This window comes from Paramisgurnus dabryanus, chromosome 24 (genome assembly GCF_030506205.2).
Source record: "Paramisgurnus dabryanus chromosome 24, PD_genome_1.1, whole genome shotgun sequence".
Classification (NCBI taxonomy): domain Eukaryota; kingdom Metazoa; phylum Chordata; class Actinopteri; order Cypriniformes; family Cobitidae; genus Paramisgurnus; species Paramisgurnus dabryanus.
Genome location: NC_133360.1, coordinates 18,099,888 through 18,116,963, shown reverse-complemented (window position 1 = coordinate 18,116,963; position 17,076 = coordinate 18,099,888). Strand labels below are relative to the sequence as shown.

Genomic DNA, 17,076 nt, shown 5'->3' with positions numbered 1-17,076 from the left:
AATAAGCACCAAATTCTAAATGTATGTTACATTTCGACTACAAATATGACACACTTTCAATAAAGATTAATGCTTATATGGGTGAAATGCTCCTTTAAGTCTCCCCGCATTCATTCTTTTGTCCCAACATTCCTCACTGAGCCATTAGGGGGTTGGGTCTCTGGTGTGAAACACATCAATATTCATGACCATTGACCCGCCCTTGCATATTGCCTTTGCACAGCAAAAGGTGTCTTACAAAAGTTAAATCAATGTATTGTTTCATGTGAGTGAGTGGGTTAAATGGTTTTTACATCTTTTTGTAGCAAATTCTCTACTCTACAAGAGTAGATACCTTTTTTGCTTGTTTACAAATGTTTAGGATGTGTTCCTTGGCCTTATTTCAGCAACTTTTTGTTTTCTTTTTTTACTAACCACGCATAAACATCATTTACTTAAAAATACAAACATGTACATACATTAATCTTACATATTATTATAGCACAGTTTGTGCTGAATACAGTGTTATGTGATATTAGCCATTAATGTGTTTTAGAGCAACTGAAAAAAGACCAAACGTGAGAGCATGTCAGAACCTCTGACAGTGTCCCAAAAGGGTCGGACCCCAGAGGGTTAATATGACTTATGACAATAATCTGAAAAATGCTTAATATCGAAGCTGATTATCAGCCAGGTCGATAATCGGTCGACCCCTAAAACATTTAGTACATTTTATCTTTCAAAAACTGGTTTGGAATTTTGTAGTTATTTGTGAATGCTGTTAGCCAGTTTAGAACGGTGGGTTGCACCAACAAGGATTAAATTATGCAGAGTTTAGAGCTAATCTAGGGTTTGTTGATCTCAGTTTAATTTTAATTCGAGTTGTTTTGCACCACTTAAATTTAAACACAGATTAACAAATCTTAGATTAAAACTTTAAACTGTATTAAACCCTTCATCTGCGATTTATTTTACCCGCCATGTTGAATTTTCCGGTGTAATTAAACAGCAACAATGTTGACGTTGTCATTCGAAAAGGAAATAAACAGTTTATGCAAGCAAAGGTAATGTAATTTTTGTATTATAAATCACCTACATACACTGGTAGGCTAATCTAAAGGTCTGATTCAAATAAAAACATTTGACAATCTTTTAAAACAATTGTATTGATTAACAGATCATAAAATATTGTGACAGGAAATATCGCAACGCTCAGATATTGTGATAAAATGAACAAGATGTGTCGACGCATTTGTCATGAAGCGCCACCATGTGTCCGTTCATTTACTGTCCTTCGTCTGACTGGAGCGCGCATTACAGAGGAGAAGCACATACGAGCATCGGTAGTAGGGATGCACCGATACCACTTTTTTGAATACAAGTACGAGTACTTGCATTTCAGTACTTGCCGATACCGATACGGAGTACTTAATAAAAAAACATGATTTAAATTTACAGGTAACAGCTTTAGTCATATAATTTAACAAAAAAACAAAGGACTAGTTTTCCAGTTTGTTGTAAACTCTGCCTCTTTGGACAACACAAGAGGCGTTAACCCCTTACACGCCGCTCAAACATAGACATTTCTCAGACCGTGGTATCGATTCCAGGTATCGGGGGACTTTTAACGAGTACTTTAGAAAATGTGGTATCGAGGCCGATACCCGATGCCAGTATCGGTGCATCCCTAATCGGTAGCTGTCACCGGTGCGGTTAATAATCTTTTTGAGCCGCCAAACTCACTTTGTTGAGACGTTATAATAAACGCATCTTTGAATAGCGCCAACACGCTCGCGGTATATGTTTCTAATCATTTAGCCAGACATTTAATTGTAAAAAAAATATTTTTATAAACATATTTAAACTTCCTCATATGCAAGTTTAAAGTTAATCCCTCACTGAGATTTATAATCTAGGTTTACTGTAAAACTTAAACCTGAATCAAAATGACAGTTTAAATGAAAACCTGATTATTTTTAAACAGGTTTAAAGTTTGGTGCAACAAAATTTTTAAATAAGCTTTGATTTAAACCAGATTTAGGCCTAATCCTTGTTGGTGCAACCCACCCTAAGATTGTTAAATGAATGTTGTCCACATTATGCTTAAAGAGAGAAATGTTGGGGTGAATATTTCTGTAATTCGGCTTAAAATTAGGCACAAGGTTACCGTAAACCGCGTTTTGTTCATAACTTGGCTGGTGTTGCGTCTTACAGTCAGGTGCGCCTTGTAAGTCAGTATGAATAAATTTTTACATTTATGAGGCAAGAGACAACATTACCGTCTACAGCCGCGAGAGTCCACATTATGCTGCTTCTGTAATTATGCAATTCAATGGATTCTGTAATGTGGAATGACGAGAATGCGAACTTCACGCTAGTTGGCTTGTTCGGTTAATTTAGCCTATTCAACCTTCCAGGTAAGTTCTGTATGCTATGGTTTATTGTTTAAATAACTGATACTATTACTTTTAACGTACAGACATCTATTCAGCCTGCTGTTCTGTCTGCTTTTGTCTAGTTGAATAACTTGCCTTTCCGGCGCATTTTTGAGGCTTGTACTCAGGCGCATTTTTTTTAGGCTTTTTACTCCGGCGCATTTTTGAGGCTTGTACTCCGGCGCATTTTTGAGGCTTGTACTCCGGCGCATTTTTGAGGCTTGTACTCCGGTGCGGTTTGTAGTCCGGAAAGTACGGTAGTTACAAAAACTATCAAATATAAGAAACAATAAGTTTACCTGTGATTGGTATCAGTACCCATGGGATTGTCTTTTCCCCGAGCAGGTTGACACCACGTTGTTGTCCTCCAGAATCTGAGCATGGGCTAAATGCTTCTAAACTACTCAAGCTTCCAGAGGTCTCCTAAAACAGATTACATGACTTTTATTTAAACTGAATGACTTGAAGAATGAAAACAAAACTATCAACCATTTTAAGAGATAACAAACATCAGGCACAGCAGCACTACAGCTACGATGGCATTTCGATGACATTCAAATACATGCAATTAAAGATTTCTTTACATTTGTTCAGGTCACAGTGTAAATTAAACTTATACAACAAGAAGTAATTATTAGTTTCACTTATTTTACATACTTCAAGTTGATCCAATATAATTTATAATTTTATAATATTTTAAAATCTCTTTGGGGGCCCAGTACACCGGGTTAAGAATCACCGGGTTAAAGCACAGTAATAGACATTACCTCAAGACAGTCAGTCCTATCTGGTTCTTCATCAGTAAACGGTTTTCTCAGGTCGATGTCACGGTCAGTCGGGAGGCCGAGTCTTAACATGCTGTCATACAGTGATGCATCAGAAATGTCTGCTGTTTCCACCTCTTTCATTTTTGGCGACTCTGCTGTGCCTCGGGTCAGATTGTCTATCAGCTTAATGACTTCCAGAGCACCCTGAGCCTTCTCCTTGCGCAGGTCTGTGTCAAGACTCGTCTTTCCTAAGCTGTCCAGCACCTCCATGATTTTTAGCGCACCCTGAGTTTTATCCTTTCTCAGGTCTGTGTCCTGGAGGCCAGCGCTGTTTAGGACACAGCCTAAGGATGGACTGCACGACCTCTCCCCTGATAATGAGAGAATATTAGATGAACAACCAACAGCATGTAACGTTTGCACACAAGCGTAAGTAGCATAGATGATGTTCATACAAATTTGTGTTAATACAGCAATCAATTTCTTTAATGTTATTAAATCTCTTGTACAGTAGTACTCTATGAAAGTTTTTTTGGAAATTTTAAAATAAAATTATGAATGATACAAATAAAAAATGAAAAACAGATTTACGATTTCATTATATACAGTGCCCTCCATAAGTATTGGAACAAATGGACATTTTGGGATATTTTAGCTTTTTACCAAAAAATATTCCAGTTACAGTCATATAATGAATATTGGCTTAAAGTGCACACTCTCAGCTTTATTTAGAGGGTATAGAGGGTCTAAATTGGATGAAGGTTTTAGGAACTGCAGCAGTTTAATATGTAGCTCCCCTTTTTTAAAGCGGACAAAAGTAATGAAACAGTTGACTTGAAGGCTATTTTATGGACAGGTATTGTCTATTTGTCAAATAATTTCCTCATTAATGAAGGATGTTAAAGGCCTGGAGTTGATTTTAAGTGTTGCATTTACATTTGGAAGCTTTGGCTCTGAACCCACATTATGTGCTTCAGGGAGATCTCCATGCAAGTGATACAGACCATATTTAGGTTTTAAAAACACAACAAATCCATCAGTCAGAAAGGATTAATATTAATAGATGCCAGAGATCAACAATTTGTTACATTCTGAGAAAAAAAAAACTCACTGGTGAGCTCAGCAACCAAAAAAATTCAGGACGTCCATATAAGATAAAAATACTGGATGATCGCATTATCCTCTCCATGATAAAGAAAAAACCCATTTACAATGTCCAGACAAAATGAAGAACACTCTACAGGAGGTAAAAATGTCATTGTCAATCAAAACAATAAAGAGAAGATTACAAGGAGAAATACAGAGGGTTCACCACAAGATACCAAAAGCCTCAAGAATAGGAAGAGGAGATTAGACTCCTAAAAAAAGTAAGATAAGCTCTATAGAAGGCTTATTTGGAGAGGTTAAATTAATATCAACATGTATAAAACTAATGAGAATAAAAATGATGGAGAAGGTCAAGAACATCTCATGATATCAGCAGACAACATCTTCAGTAAAATTGTGTTCAGGCAGTGGAATTGCATTTCCATGCATGGCGTTTTAAGGCAATGGATCGCTGGTGTTTTTTGGTGATGTAACAAAAGACAGAAGCATTCAGATCAAAATTTCACTTCTAGATTTTGTGATGGGGTTTTTCTTTTTCATGTGTAGAGGATAATGAGATTATCCACCACTGTTATTTTATATAGACATACAGGATTTTTATGTTGCTGAGCTCACCAGTGTGTGTTTTTTTAGTCAGGATGTACCAAATTGTTGATCTGGCCACTCCTAATGTTCCTGCTATCTCTCTGATGGATTTGTTGTGTATTTGAAACCTAAATATGGTCTGTATAACTTATATGGAGATCTCCCTGCAGCACTTGATGTGGGTTTAGAGCAAAAGCCTCCAAATGCAAATGTAACACTTAAAATCAACTACAGACCTTCATTTATGAGGAAATTATTTAACAAATAGACAATACCTGTCCATAAAATAGCTTTTAAGTCAACTGTTCCATTACTTTTGAACACTTTAAAAAGAGGGAGCTACATATAAAACAGCTGTAATTCCTAAACCCTTCATACGGTCTGGATGTGAACACCCTTTAAATAAACCCGAAAGTGTGCACTTTAAGCCAATATTTGTTAAATGACTGTAACCAGAAGAAATTTTGGAAAAAACAACTAAAATAACACAAAATGTTCCAATACTTATGGAGGGCACTGTAAAAATGTACGCAAAATATGTACACTAATATATAAAAATATCATTCAAAATGTAAAATTCACTTATCATTTTATGTCCTTTTATTTCTATTTTTCGCTTTCATTCTCATTTTCAAAGTCAACTTGTAACTATGCAAATTCTATGTTAATCAGTGGGTGGGGTTTACTTGATCACATAATGGAGAATGTCTGAGCCAGTGTTGCCAACATACTTTATTGCTAAATTAAGTTACCTTTAGACCCTTTTAGACTAGTTTTTCTTTTTACAAAAACGACTAAGGACAAATCTAGCAACCTTAGCTTCACATCTGTACACATTCTGGGTCACGTGTACTGCCCCACGAGTGCCAGGTCTTTCCCAGTGAAATGTGCCTTTCTCTCTGCATCTATACTCTGTACATTGAGCTGAGCAGCATTCCTTTCAGACCACATGGAGCTGATGCGTGAATGAACTTCACACATACAAAACAGCATGTTGTTTAAGAATAGAAAATGACAAACCAACTATACACAGATAACTGACAAGTCCTAGGTAAAGCTGCTTTGTATTTGCATAACTCATTCACAAATCAGCTCAATTCTCTCTCCGTGTATAGCCTCTCAGACCTTACAGAGCTGATGCCTGAAAGAGCTGCACACATACAAAACCAATGACCAGTCATTTGCTGTTGTCCCTTGGATGCACCTTAGCTTCACACATTCAGCTCTACACCTTGTGTCGCCTGTACTGCCCCAGATGTGTGCAAGGTCTTGCTTTCCTGGTGATGCTCATCTTTCAGTTCGGCATAGACCATATGGAGCTGACAATCTGAACATAAATGATCTTTGCACGTACTAAACAGTGCTTTAAGAAGTTTACATTGCAAAACAAAGGAGGAACCAACAATACATAGGTAAGTAACTGGTCTTTGGAAACGCTGCTTTGTGTGTGTGCAAACTCATTCATGAGTTAGCCATGTATGGTTTGAAAGTATACACCGAGATACATGCGCATAGAAGACCGGGCACTCGTGGAGCAGTAAGGTGACAGACGTTTTTGAAGCAGCACTCAGAGCGGAAAAGTGGCCAATGTCATTCACGTTTTTCCATTGTCCAATCGAATGAGGGGAGAGGTGGGCTTTCCGTAGTGGTGACAGAAGTTTACAGTTGCATGGAACAAACGGAGACTGCACTCACTCACAGTCTCCTGCTTGTTTGTGCAACTCTCAACCTCAATAAAGGCAAGCAAACAACTGCAAGGACAACTGCCTTTGTGGTTACTTAGCATTAGCAATAAATAAAAAAATGCACCGCACTTTGTAAATAGTAAAAAACATGTTCAGTGTGATCAGCCCCTAAGTTTTCTAGCACAAGATTATCATTATTCTTTGTACCTTCACTGAACTCCTCATTTAAGAGTTGATTTCTCTGACGCTTCGAGTTTCCATCAAGGGAGTCCAATTCTATCTTCCTCTTTAGCATGTAGGTGTCTTCCATTGCCACTGGACTTCCTGTTTCGTCTGCACAAGATAATTTTTCCTTTGAGTGCCTCTTGTTCAGCTGAATGAGTTTCAACAGTTCTTTCACTTTCTCCGGGTCAGCATGAGGGTCTGTTTTCTTAGTTCTTTGAGTAGTCTGAACTCTGAGCTCCTCCATCTTATTCTTTACTCTCTCCAGAACTATTGTGTACACTTTCGGGTTGTAGATGTATGACCGCATGAAGCCTTCCCAATTGATCTTTTTTCTAGGAGCAGGGAACAGCTTTTCCCTGACATCCAGTTTAGGATTGTAGACTATCCTCATGCGCTGCAGGAAATTGCCTTCCTTGAGATTTGTAAGACAGTCATGAATGTGCTGCTCTACAGCAGTACTAGGGTCAGCAGAAGAGTCACTTCGGGCCTTGTTGAGGGCATAGTGGAGGGCGGGGATGAATAAATCATGCTGGGGCAGGATGGGATTACACATCTCAGAGGATAGAGGTTCAAAAACTTCAGAGGGATTTGGTGCTGTATGTAGAGGTAAGTAAATAGTGTCAAAAATACTTAGTTTTTTCACACAGAAAACATGAACACATTATATTGCACACCTTAAACGCAATCACATATTCAAAAACACAGGAAAAACCGGACCTTTAAACTGTACACTGCAAAAAATGACTTTCTTACTTAGTATTTTGTCTTGTTTTCAGTAAAAATATCTAAAAATTCTTAAATTAAGATGCTTTTTCTTGATGAGCAAAATGACCTAAGTAAATTAGTCTAGTTTTATGACAAATAATATACAATTTAAGTGAAATTGTTCTTAAAACAAGCAAAATGATCTGCCAATGGGGTGAGAAAAAATTGTGAAATAAGATTTCTTTTTTCTTAAACACTTAATTCAAGTAAAATTTTCTCACCCCATTGGCAGATATTTTTGCTTGTTTTAAGCACAAATTCACTTAAATTGTATATTTTTTGTCTAAAAACTAGTATTATTTTCTTAGGTCATTTTGCTAATCAAGAAAATACATCTTAATTTAAGAATTTTTAGATATTTCTAATGAAAACAAGACAAAAATACTAAGTAAGAAAGTCATTTTTTGCAGTGTACAGAAGGCAAAAATTACATTTCTTTTAAAATACTCACAGCTGTTTAAAAGGTCACGTTTCTCACGATAAATGAAAAGAGCTTGCAACGATGACGTTTTCCAATTGCCCCGTCGCTCTATAAAAGTAATTAAACTGTTACAAATATAAACTGTTAGTCTTATACACTACTATTATCATAAAACCATACCACTCAAGTTGGCCATCTGGCTGGCAGACAGGAAAAAGAGAAAACCTTTGTTGTTCACCATATTCACCAACACCTAAACATATGACACAATGATCAGCTCCTGCATGGATAATTTAAAATATGAATCAGGATTAAATACTGTGACACCTACCAGCCCATTTTCCTCCAGTTTCTGCAGCAATGCAGTCAAACTCTTGGGAGACTTGTCTTTCTCCAGGACCTCGAACATGCTGCTGTACATGCCACTCTTATACACTACAGTAAACCATGGACAGGATTTAGCAAACATCTCATACCTACAAGCATGAGTTAAAATTTGTTTCAGCTTTTGCATCCTCAAAATTCTTCAATGATTAAAATGTACACAATAGTGTGTTTCGAGTTATTACGGTTGCTTAAATGAGCCATAAATGTGACCTCCAGTGGACGCAACCTCGAAAATGAGCTGCAGATTGAGTTATTAAAATCCACACGTGTGTGTAATTTCCAACCAACAAAAACATGGCATACGTGAAAATGAGCCGATTAACTTATGCTTTTCGTTGTCAGTTGCATCCTACAGTGTCTGGCAACTCGAGAGGGGATGAAAAACATCTCCAATATTTAGAAAATATACTGCAATACCATATTCAGCTACTATCAATCCTACAGACAGCGCATTTAATCAATTGTTCATCATTAAAACTCTTCAAAAACTAGTGGACATCTCTGCAGGCAAAGTGCTGGATATGATTTAAAAATCATATGAAGCCCTTACATAAAATAATATTTCCCCTCAGCTTTTATCTACTATATACAAACGGAGTCAAACTGTGCAGTGTGTGACTTCTATTATTTAATATTATATAATATTTGTATGAATGCATCACTTTATAAAAGTTAAAAATAAATGATTTTGTAGATAAATAACTATAAGTTTAACTTGTAATTTGTCAATATTTTGCATTTGCATCTTACTAATAAGTCTTATTTAAGAATAAAAAAATTTAGGAGAAAAGCTCTTATGTCCTCCGTTATGCATTTCACTCAATGGGGCTGTTTACACTTGGTTTTAAGATGTGTTTTCATCGATCGGATCACAAGTGGACGAGAGAGACACATTACGTTTACACCTGGTATTTAAATCCATCTCTTTTGTCCACTTTCGACCACTTCTGTCCTGAATACTGTGAGGGGGTGGTCTGTGAGACGGTGGGCGAGTCTCTCTGCTGTCATTCAAACGCGAGCGGGAGTAATTATGAGTTTATATGGACGCAAACTTATATTATGTCGGAGCCCGCTGCTTGTTTAGCAAGTATACATGCTGCACAGTGTTTTGTACGTTTATTTGTTGGAGCTTTCTCTGAATTTTCAGCGCAATGGATGAAATAGGATCGGGCAACTTTCACGCTTTCAAAACGAAACTACGGAGAACACCCGCAGTAGTTTTATCAATGAAAGGCTAAAAATAGCGCTGTTCACCGTATGTTCATGCCAGAAGTCAAAAAAAGACGTAAAATTAGTGTTTAATACCTCAGATTAGATAAATGGGCGGAGAGAAGGCGGTCGCGTGTGGCTGTTCGAACGCATTCAACCACATTGCGTTCCGCAACTCCAAAGCGATCCGATCGAAAGTGGTTTCGACTACCTCTGAATGTGGTTGAAAGTGGTCGAAAGTGGACGCGTTCAAAACGTTTTGAACACCGTTTACACCTGGCATTAACGTCGTCCACTTGTGATCCGATCGACGAAAACGCATGTTAATGCCAAGTGTAAACAGCCTCAATAAGGTCCAACTAAATTGTTAGTGTTTTCCGTGATGACACGACAAAAACACCTGTTGCGAGCTAGAGGCACCCTAAAATTTGGTGGAGGTGGCTGCCTCCAAATTCTCAATGCAGGAAAAACCCTGTGTTAAACAGGTGATCAAACCTTCATGGCTGCCTGTGTAAAGCTTCCAGGAGAATAGAGCAGATGGGATCTTCTGTTTCACCTGCTCCAGCTGCATAACTTTACCAATCTCAATTTTCTCCGGCCTGAAACAAGAGCCAGTGACACAAGTGATTCAACGTGCACATTGTCAGTAACTCAGGAAAACAGTTTTTGTGTATGGGACTCACAGTTTGTATGGCAGGAAAGGTTGATAGTGGGATCGAAGGCAGGCCTGGTATACAACCTTGCCTCCATTTATGAAATGTCCTTGCCAGACTGTGTAGCTGCGCCTGCCTATCACAAGAATAGAACAAATTACATTGTGAATTTAATAAAACTACACATGAAACGACATTGTCTGAATGAAAAAAAACACACTCACAGATATGTGATGCGTTCTGGGAATACCCATAGGAACATTTTCAGAAAAACAAAAAAATGTTAAATGTACTTTTTTTGTCAAGATTGGGTTTTCATTAAATTATTATTCTAAAACATCTTTCTATCATCTCTGAAAATATCTAGATATAGTTCACTTGTTTAGTGCAGAAAAAATTGATTTATAGCAACAAGCTAAAAAAAGATAGTGTTGTATTTGTAAACAATGGCGGGTTATGACTTCATATCCATGGTCCTTATTTTGTTGTTTTCACTTCTGTGGCAAGGACGTGGGCAATTCGGCAAATATATGGTAAACTTTGGTGAAGAAATGTGAGTGTGAACTTGGTGTGCTCGACTTTTAAGCAGCATGCTTGTGAAAACGTCTGTAAACAGTGCGAGAAAAATGCACCATTTGTTTTAAAAAATTATGTGATTGGCCCAAAGCTGTCGCGTTCTGATGTCATCCTGTAATCCTTGTTCTCCGTTCACACATAGCACTAATCTATTTTACAATCTCTCTTACTCAGAGGTGTCAAACTCATTTTAGGCTGAGGGCCGGATGGTAAATAATGGCACAATGTGAGGGCTAGATAATTTTGTTAAACCTTAGTGTGCGTATAATTGTGTTAAAATGAACTAAACAAACTAATTAATTAGCAAGAAAACTGGTGAAACACACAGCTCTGTAAAAACTACAATTCATAAGTCACACTCATACTAGACCCACTGGCCTTGGGTTGAAAAACCTTTATTTTACTTCTTTTGCATAAAACCTTAACAAAATTATCCCTTAATGCCAAAATTATTTATAAACCATTCACTTTTCTTTGGAATATATTTGTAATGAGAACAGTCATTTAGAAAAGGAAAATGCTAGATGGGGCAGTGGCCCAAACCAAAAAGGGCACCAAGGGGGTAGTACTATTATTATGGTTTTAATGAAGTATTATAAATATGATGTGTTATATTACTAGAATCAACTTAGACAAGTGATTATAATGGGGAATATAATAACACGAATTAAAGTGTGACAATCTGCTAAATATTCAATATGATTACCTGCTGGGTTGATGGAGCTTTGAATCCATGTTTGCAATGTTAAACTGCCTTTAGCAGCCTCCCTTTCCGTTCTCTGTCTATATTTTCTGAAGGCATTGGTGTTTTTTGTATTTTTTGTCTACAGAGTGTGCCAACAACAGCAAATTTTGTGTTTATATTAACTTAGATCTGATCAGGAACATTAAATCGATTAGACAAGCATTGTAACGTTAATACTAAGAATGTGGATATTTTGTTGTTGTTTGCTTGCTAAGTTGTTAGCACTTTTAGAACACCGACAGCAAATCATTACCGGAAGAAATACATAAACAAACTTCCAAATTACTAATTCTGCGGTTTATCAACTGATATAATGTAATGAATCTACCTGTTAATGCAACGAACTTCAGAAACTGTCGTCTTCGCTCTCCAGGTAGAGAGTGGACACAGAGATGCTGCGGAGCGGGCAGGAAAACACGAAGTGGATTACCAGAATCGGTGGATCTTTAGCGGAGCAGTAACATAAAACAGCAAGATTGTTGGGCACCGTGTTTAGTCTATGTTCCGCGTTTTGCTGTTTTCCACAAGTATCTCATATTAAAAACAAACTAGACATCCGCCTGAAATATGTATTTAATATTACTGTATAAATCATCATCGTATGTTGGACACCCCTGCTCTTACTGGTAAGTTAGCAGCACAGTTTAACAGAAAGGTTCTGTTCACACATGGTCTGTTAACTGCAATTTACCAGGAATTTACCAGTAAAGACTGTATAACCCCATTCACACAGACCTTTGGTCCCAGAAAATACCCGTAAAATTGCCAGACAAGCTTCTGTGTGAACGCAAACATGTCCCAAAAATCTTCTGGGTGTCATCACAAGAAAAGTTATGGTTTAGCTCTTTAAAACAAGAGATTTACATGCGGATCAACATTCAATTCGAGAAATGTCGCAAACTAGACTGAAGCAGTTATCAGTAAATGAAAAATGAGACGCATAAACAATGCTGTAAAGAACGTGTCACGGCAACATGAAGTTATGGTTCAACTATTTAAAATGATGAATTTACATGCAGATCAACATTCACGACGAGAAATGTCAGCAAACTGGACTGATGCAGATATCAGGTAAGTTAGCTCGTCACTTACCGCACTGAAGCGGAGATCATTCAGCAGCATAAAGAATTTTGCGTCATGTGCTCATTTGAGCTTATAATAAACAAAAATGCCAGCGCATCACCCCAACAAGATATATCGTTCAGCTCCTCAAAACAGGGGTTTTAAATGCACATTAATAATCACGATGAGAAATGTCTGAAAACTGGATTAAAGCAGAGATCAGGGATCTGGTCAAATATCCACTCTGAAGCTGAGATCATTCACCAGCATAGAATGGCGCGTCATACGCTCCTTTATAGTCTTATCATAAACAAAAATGCATGCAAGTGGCTTGTGGAGAGAGAAATAATAAATAATATGCAAACTTCAGACGCTGCTTAGAAGAAAGTGTTGGACTTTAAACAGGTCATGTGTCTTTCCGGGACCTTGCAGATTCCGGCAAATCATTGGCAGTTTGAATGAACAAAAAAAAAACAATCCCGGAAAAATTCAGGGTGCATTTTCCATGTATTTTCGGGAATGTCTGTGTGAAAGGGACTATAGTTTGAGGGGGTGTGATCAAGTTTGCATGGCTATTCAGGTCATTACCGTATGGCACACACACGATCACATTAGAGATAATGAGCTGAGACAAAAAAAATCTAAACCTCTCTACACTTTTATACAGATTAGGGATGTTAACCGATGACCGTTTGACCGATGGTTGACCGTATCAACGTTAACCGGTCAAAGTTGTCGGTTAAAAAAAGGGATCTGTAAATTAGGCTATTATAGACAGTGGACTAAACCCTACTACAGTTAGTCATCAGTTGATCATCTTTTTGTGTGAAGTGAACAAATCCCTCACACTCAGTTTTTCATAACTGGTCTGTTTGTACTTTATAAACCAATAAAAAAAACATTTGGCGCGAGGTCACTGCGTTTGGTTTCGCATGCTCACAAGGTTTGCGAAAAGTAAATGCTACAGGCTATTTTTTTTATAAATTTCTTTATTCGAATAGTAAATAAAATTGTCCTAAAAAGTTTTGCTTTGTAGAAAGCATTTCTTTGAAGTGAATTTCATTTTGTATAAATTGTATCTTAATTTTAATAAATGTTTCATCAACCAAATGCATGTATTTATTAAATAAAAAGCAAATATAGCAGAGTATATAATTACCGGGCCGTGCATGAAGGGGCCGGCACGGCGCGTTCACTTGCATTGCATTGTTAATTAGAACGCACCTCATCATAAATAAATAAAACTCAGCGTAGGCCTATATGCCTCATACAAGCATTAAATATCTTTGCTGCATTTGTTCTAGAACAAAAACAGTGCGAGACCTGCTTTGGCCGGTGCGTCTTTTACACATTCTTAAGGTGCCCGTTTAATCCATTGGTTTTATCGTGTTGCAGTCTATTAGGCAACATTCCGCATAAGATGGGTTTAGATTTGGAAATACATTACAGATGTGGCCTTTAAAAATGCGCGTCTCTGAAAGCAGAATGCCGCGAGCACTTCCGAAATTCTGCGAGATCCCGCAGAAGGGGGAATTGGTGGGGGACGCAGGAAATAAAAAACCTGTAGAGGGCAGTCGTGTTTCAAGTAGGGCATAGCCTACTACGACAATGTGTGCTCGACTTTATGCTTTAAGCATTCTATATGATATTGAAGTAACATGACAGGGATTCTTGGTGCATTGGCAGTACTTTGATGTCACATGCAAGCTTTTTGACAAACATTTGGTTGGCGAAGTTTTCTTTTGCCAGTTACATAAACAGTCAAATATTTTTCATAAAAATCTGACTTAAACGCGGATCATTCGTCTTATTTTTTTTTGTGTACACTTACAGTAGAAGAGACGTGATGATAACGGAGTCTTATAACAAAATAATTCGCAAAGACCTTTGAAGAAACCGAGAGCATTTGCGCAATATCATTTACTAGTTTATCTAATTGTACATTTAGTTTATCTTTGCATCTGAGCGTTTTTAATAGCTTGATTGTAATGCGCTTTTCTGCATTATTGTACTTTTTATATTATCATGTTTTCCTTTACATGGTATGAAACTCGATATAAAGTGTGCAATGATGTTGAATAAATTTGTATAATGTGTTATATTTTGTAGTAAGTAAATAAAATCATGTTGTAAGTGTAAATATTCAATTCGAGGAGTTTCTGAGGTGTTTGTCATCGGCAAAAGGCGCAGTTTCTCTGTTGCTGATTAAAACCCGTTGGCTATATGATTTTTTAAAATTAACATTTGTTCTACTTATTATTTTATTTATTTGCCTACATTTACTCAAATAATATCAATGTAAAAATAGTAAGTAAATCATAGTTCAAGTTAGGCGTAAAACGTAAATTTTTTTAAGTTGTTGTTAAATACAAATAATATTAATTTGAAGAAAGCAATTATTACAGGTTTAAAAACTTAAATATATAATTCTGACATTATCAAATATATTGATTAAAATAATCTGTAAATTAAATACTTATATTATTAAGGCGTATACATCAAATAAAATATGTACATTTTAAACAAAATATCTATTTCTAGTCATTAATTTTGGTTTGTCTAACTAAAAAAAACCACATAACTGAAATTAAAAGATTTTATTAAGTTACTTTAATCATTTATTTTAGATAGCCTACATTTACAAAGCCACTGAATAATTTTTTACAGTGTATACATTGTGATCTTACGGTATTATTAAATGCATATAAATAAAAATATGTAAAACTAAATAAAATAGATGTCATACACGGACTCCATGAAAGCATACGTTTTCTTGTTCGGTCCACGTGGGTTAAACGGTCACATAGCCTATTCTCCATAAAAATCCGACTAAAATGCGGATCATTTGATTCATTTTTTCTGTGCAATTAGAAGAGACGTGATGTATAACTGAGTCTTATAACAAACCTCTATTCGCGTAGACCTTGAAGAGACCGAGAGCATTTGCGCAATATCATTAACTAGTTTATGTAATTGTACATTTAGTTCATTTTTGCATCTGAACGTTTTTTAATAGCTTGGACATGGTTGTAATGCGCTTTTCTGCATTACTGTACTTTTTATATTATCATGTTTTCCTTTACATGGTATGAAACTCGATATAAAGTGTGCAATGGTGTTGAATAAATTTGTATAATGAGTTATATTTTTGTAGTAAGTAAATTAAATCATATTGTGAGTGTATTAATTCATAAATTCGAGGAGTTTCTGAGGTGTTTTTCATCGGCAAAAGGCGCAGTTTCTCTGTTGCTGATTAAAACCTGTTGGCTATATGGGATTTTTTTAAATTAACATTTGTTCTACTTACTATTAATTTATTTTTTTGCCTACATTTACTCAAATAATATCAATGTAAAAATAGTAAGTACATCATAGTTCAAGTTAGGCGTAAAACGTAAATTTTTTTAAGTTGATGTTAAATGCAAATAATATTAATTTGAAGAAAGCAATTATTACAGTTTCAAAAACGTGATGTATAACGGAGTCTTATAACAAAACTCTAATTCGCGTAGACCTTGAAGAGACCGAGAGCATTTGCGCAATATCATTAACTAATTTATCTAATTTTACATTTTTTGTGATTTGTGAATTCATGTTCTGCTTGCCCCAATTCCAAATATTCTGTTGTATTATTATTCCCATTTTTTGTTAAACCGAGTATAACTCCCAAGCTGAACACCTACAAAACTAACCGTTTTTGTCCAGTCTTAACAGTGTATGATATTCAGCTGTCTTAATTTGATTATTTTATTCCGCCGAATGGAAAAAAATCCATAGGCTATCTGAATGAATGGGATTCAGGAATAAAGTACAATAGTCTATACGTGCGTTAGTGAGACCTGTCGGCAGATCACGTTTGCCAAAACATGAAAAGAAACGCGTTTTCAAAACATATTGCGAGCAAACACAGACGTCTTCATCCGGACGGGATTACATTTCTCAGATGACCTCTGAGTTCGGCGAAAAACAGTAGGTAAAATGCTCTGAAATTTACAGATTACAGAGATCGTCAGAGAAAAACACAGACATGGCCGATTCAGACGGGATTAAAAACACAGTGGACCTCTGAGAAGCATGATTTTCTCAAAATGATTTTTGTCGAGGGTGCCCCGCAAGCACGAGTTTGAAGCCTATGAATTTAAACGTTATTATTCGCTTTGCGTCATACCCTGTTGCTGAAGGAGACGGACCGGAGCTCCGGCAAAGTGTGTTGTGGACCCGAGGAGGCGGAGCTGCGCTCCGGCCCAATTTAACCTATTACTTCCACTAACTGAGGTATCCTTCCTCCTTTGCTGTCTGCCTGGTATGATTTTATTGGTCATCTAGGAATAATTTTCACTTTATCTTACTTAATGGGGCGCAGCGCAAACCCGTTGGCCTGTGACATCACACTACCGCGAGATCTATTCAAAAGCATACTGTAGGCCTACTGTCTCGCGGTGCTAAGACGTCACATGCCGTCCGATCGGGCTGCG

General features: G+C 36.7%; 1 protein-coding gene across 1 annotated transcript in view; it reads right to left on the bottom strand.

Annotated features, from left to right (window-relative positions):
- Positions 1-17,076, bottom strand: part of tasora (transcription activation suppressor a) — a 118,043-nt gene that overhangs the window by 33,364 nt on the left and 67,603 nt on the right. Inside the window, exons 9-16 of the mRNA XM_065259366.2 lie at positions 10,249-10,354; positions 10,061-10,164; positions 8,301-8,404; positions 8,150-8,222; positions 8,000-8,077; positions 6,766-7,377; positions 3,182-3,552; positions 2,714-2,837 (exon numbers count right to left, since the gene is read on the bottom strand). Coding sequence (XP_065115438.1) covers positions 2,714-2,837; positions 3,182-3,552; positions 6,766-7,377; positions 8,000-8,077; positions 8,150-8,222; positions 8,301-8,404; positions 10,061-10,164; positions 10,249-10,354 — 1,572 coding nt within the window. The remainder of the gene's footprint in view (positions 1-2,713; positions 2,838-3,181; positions 3,553-6,765; positions 7,378-7,999; positions 8,078-8,149; positions 8,223-8,300; positions 8,405-10,060; positions 10,165-10,248; positions 10,355-17,076) is intronic.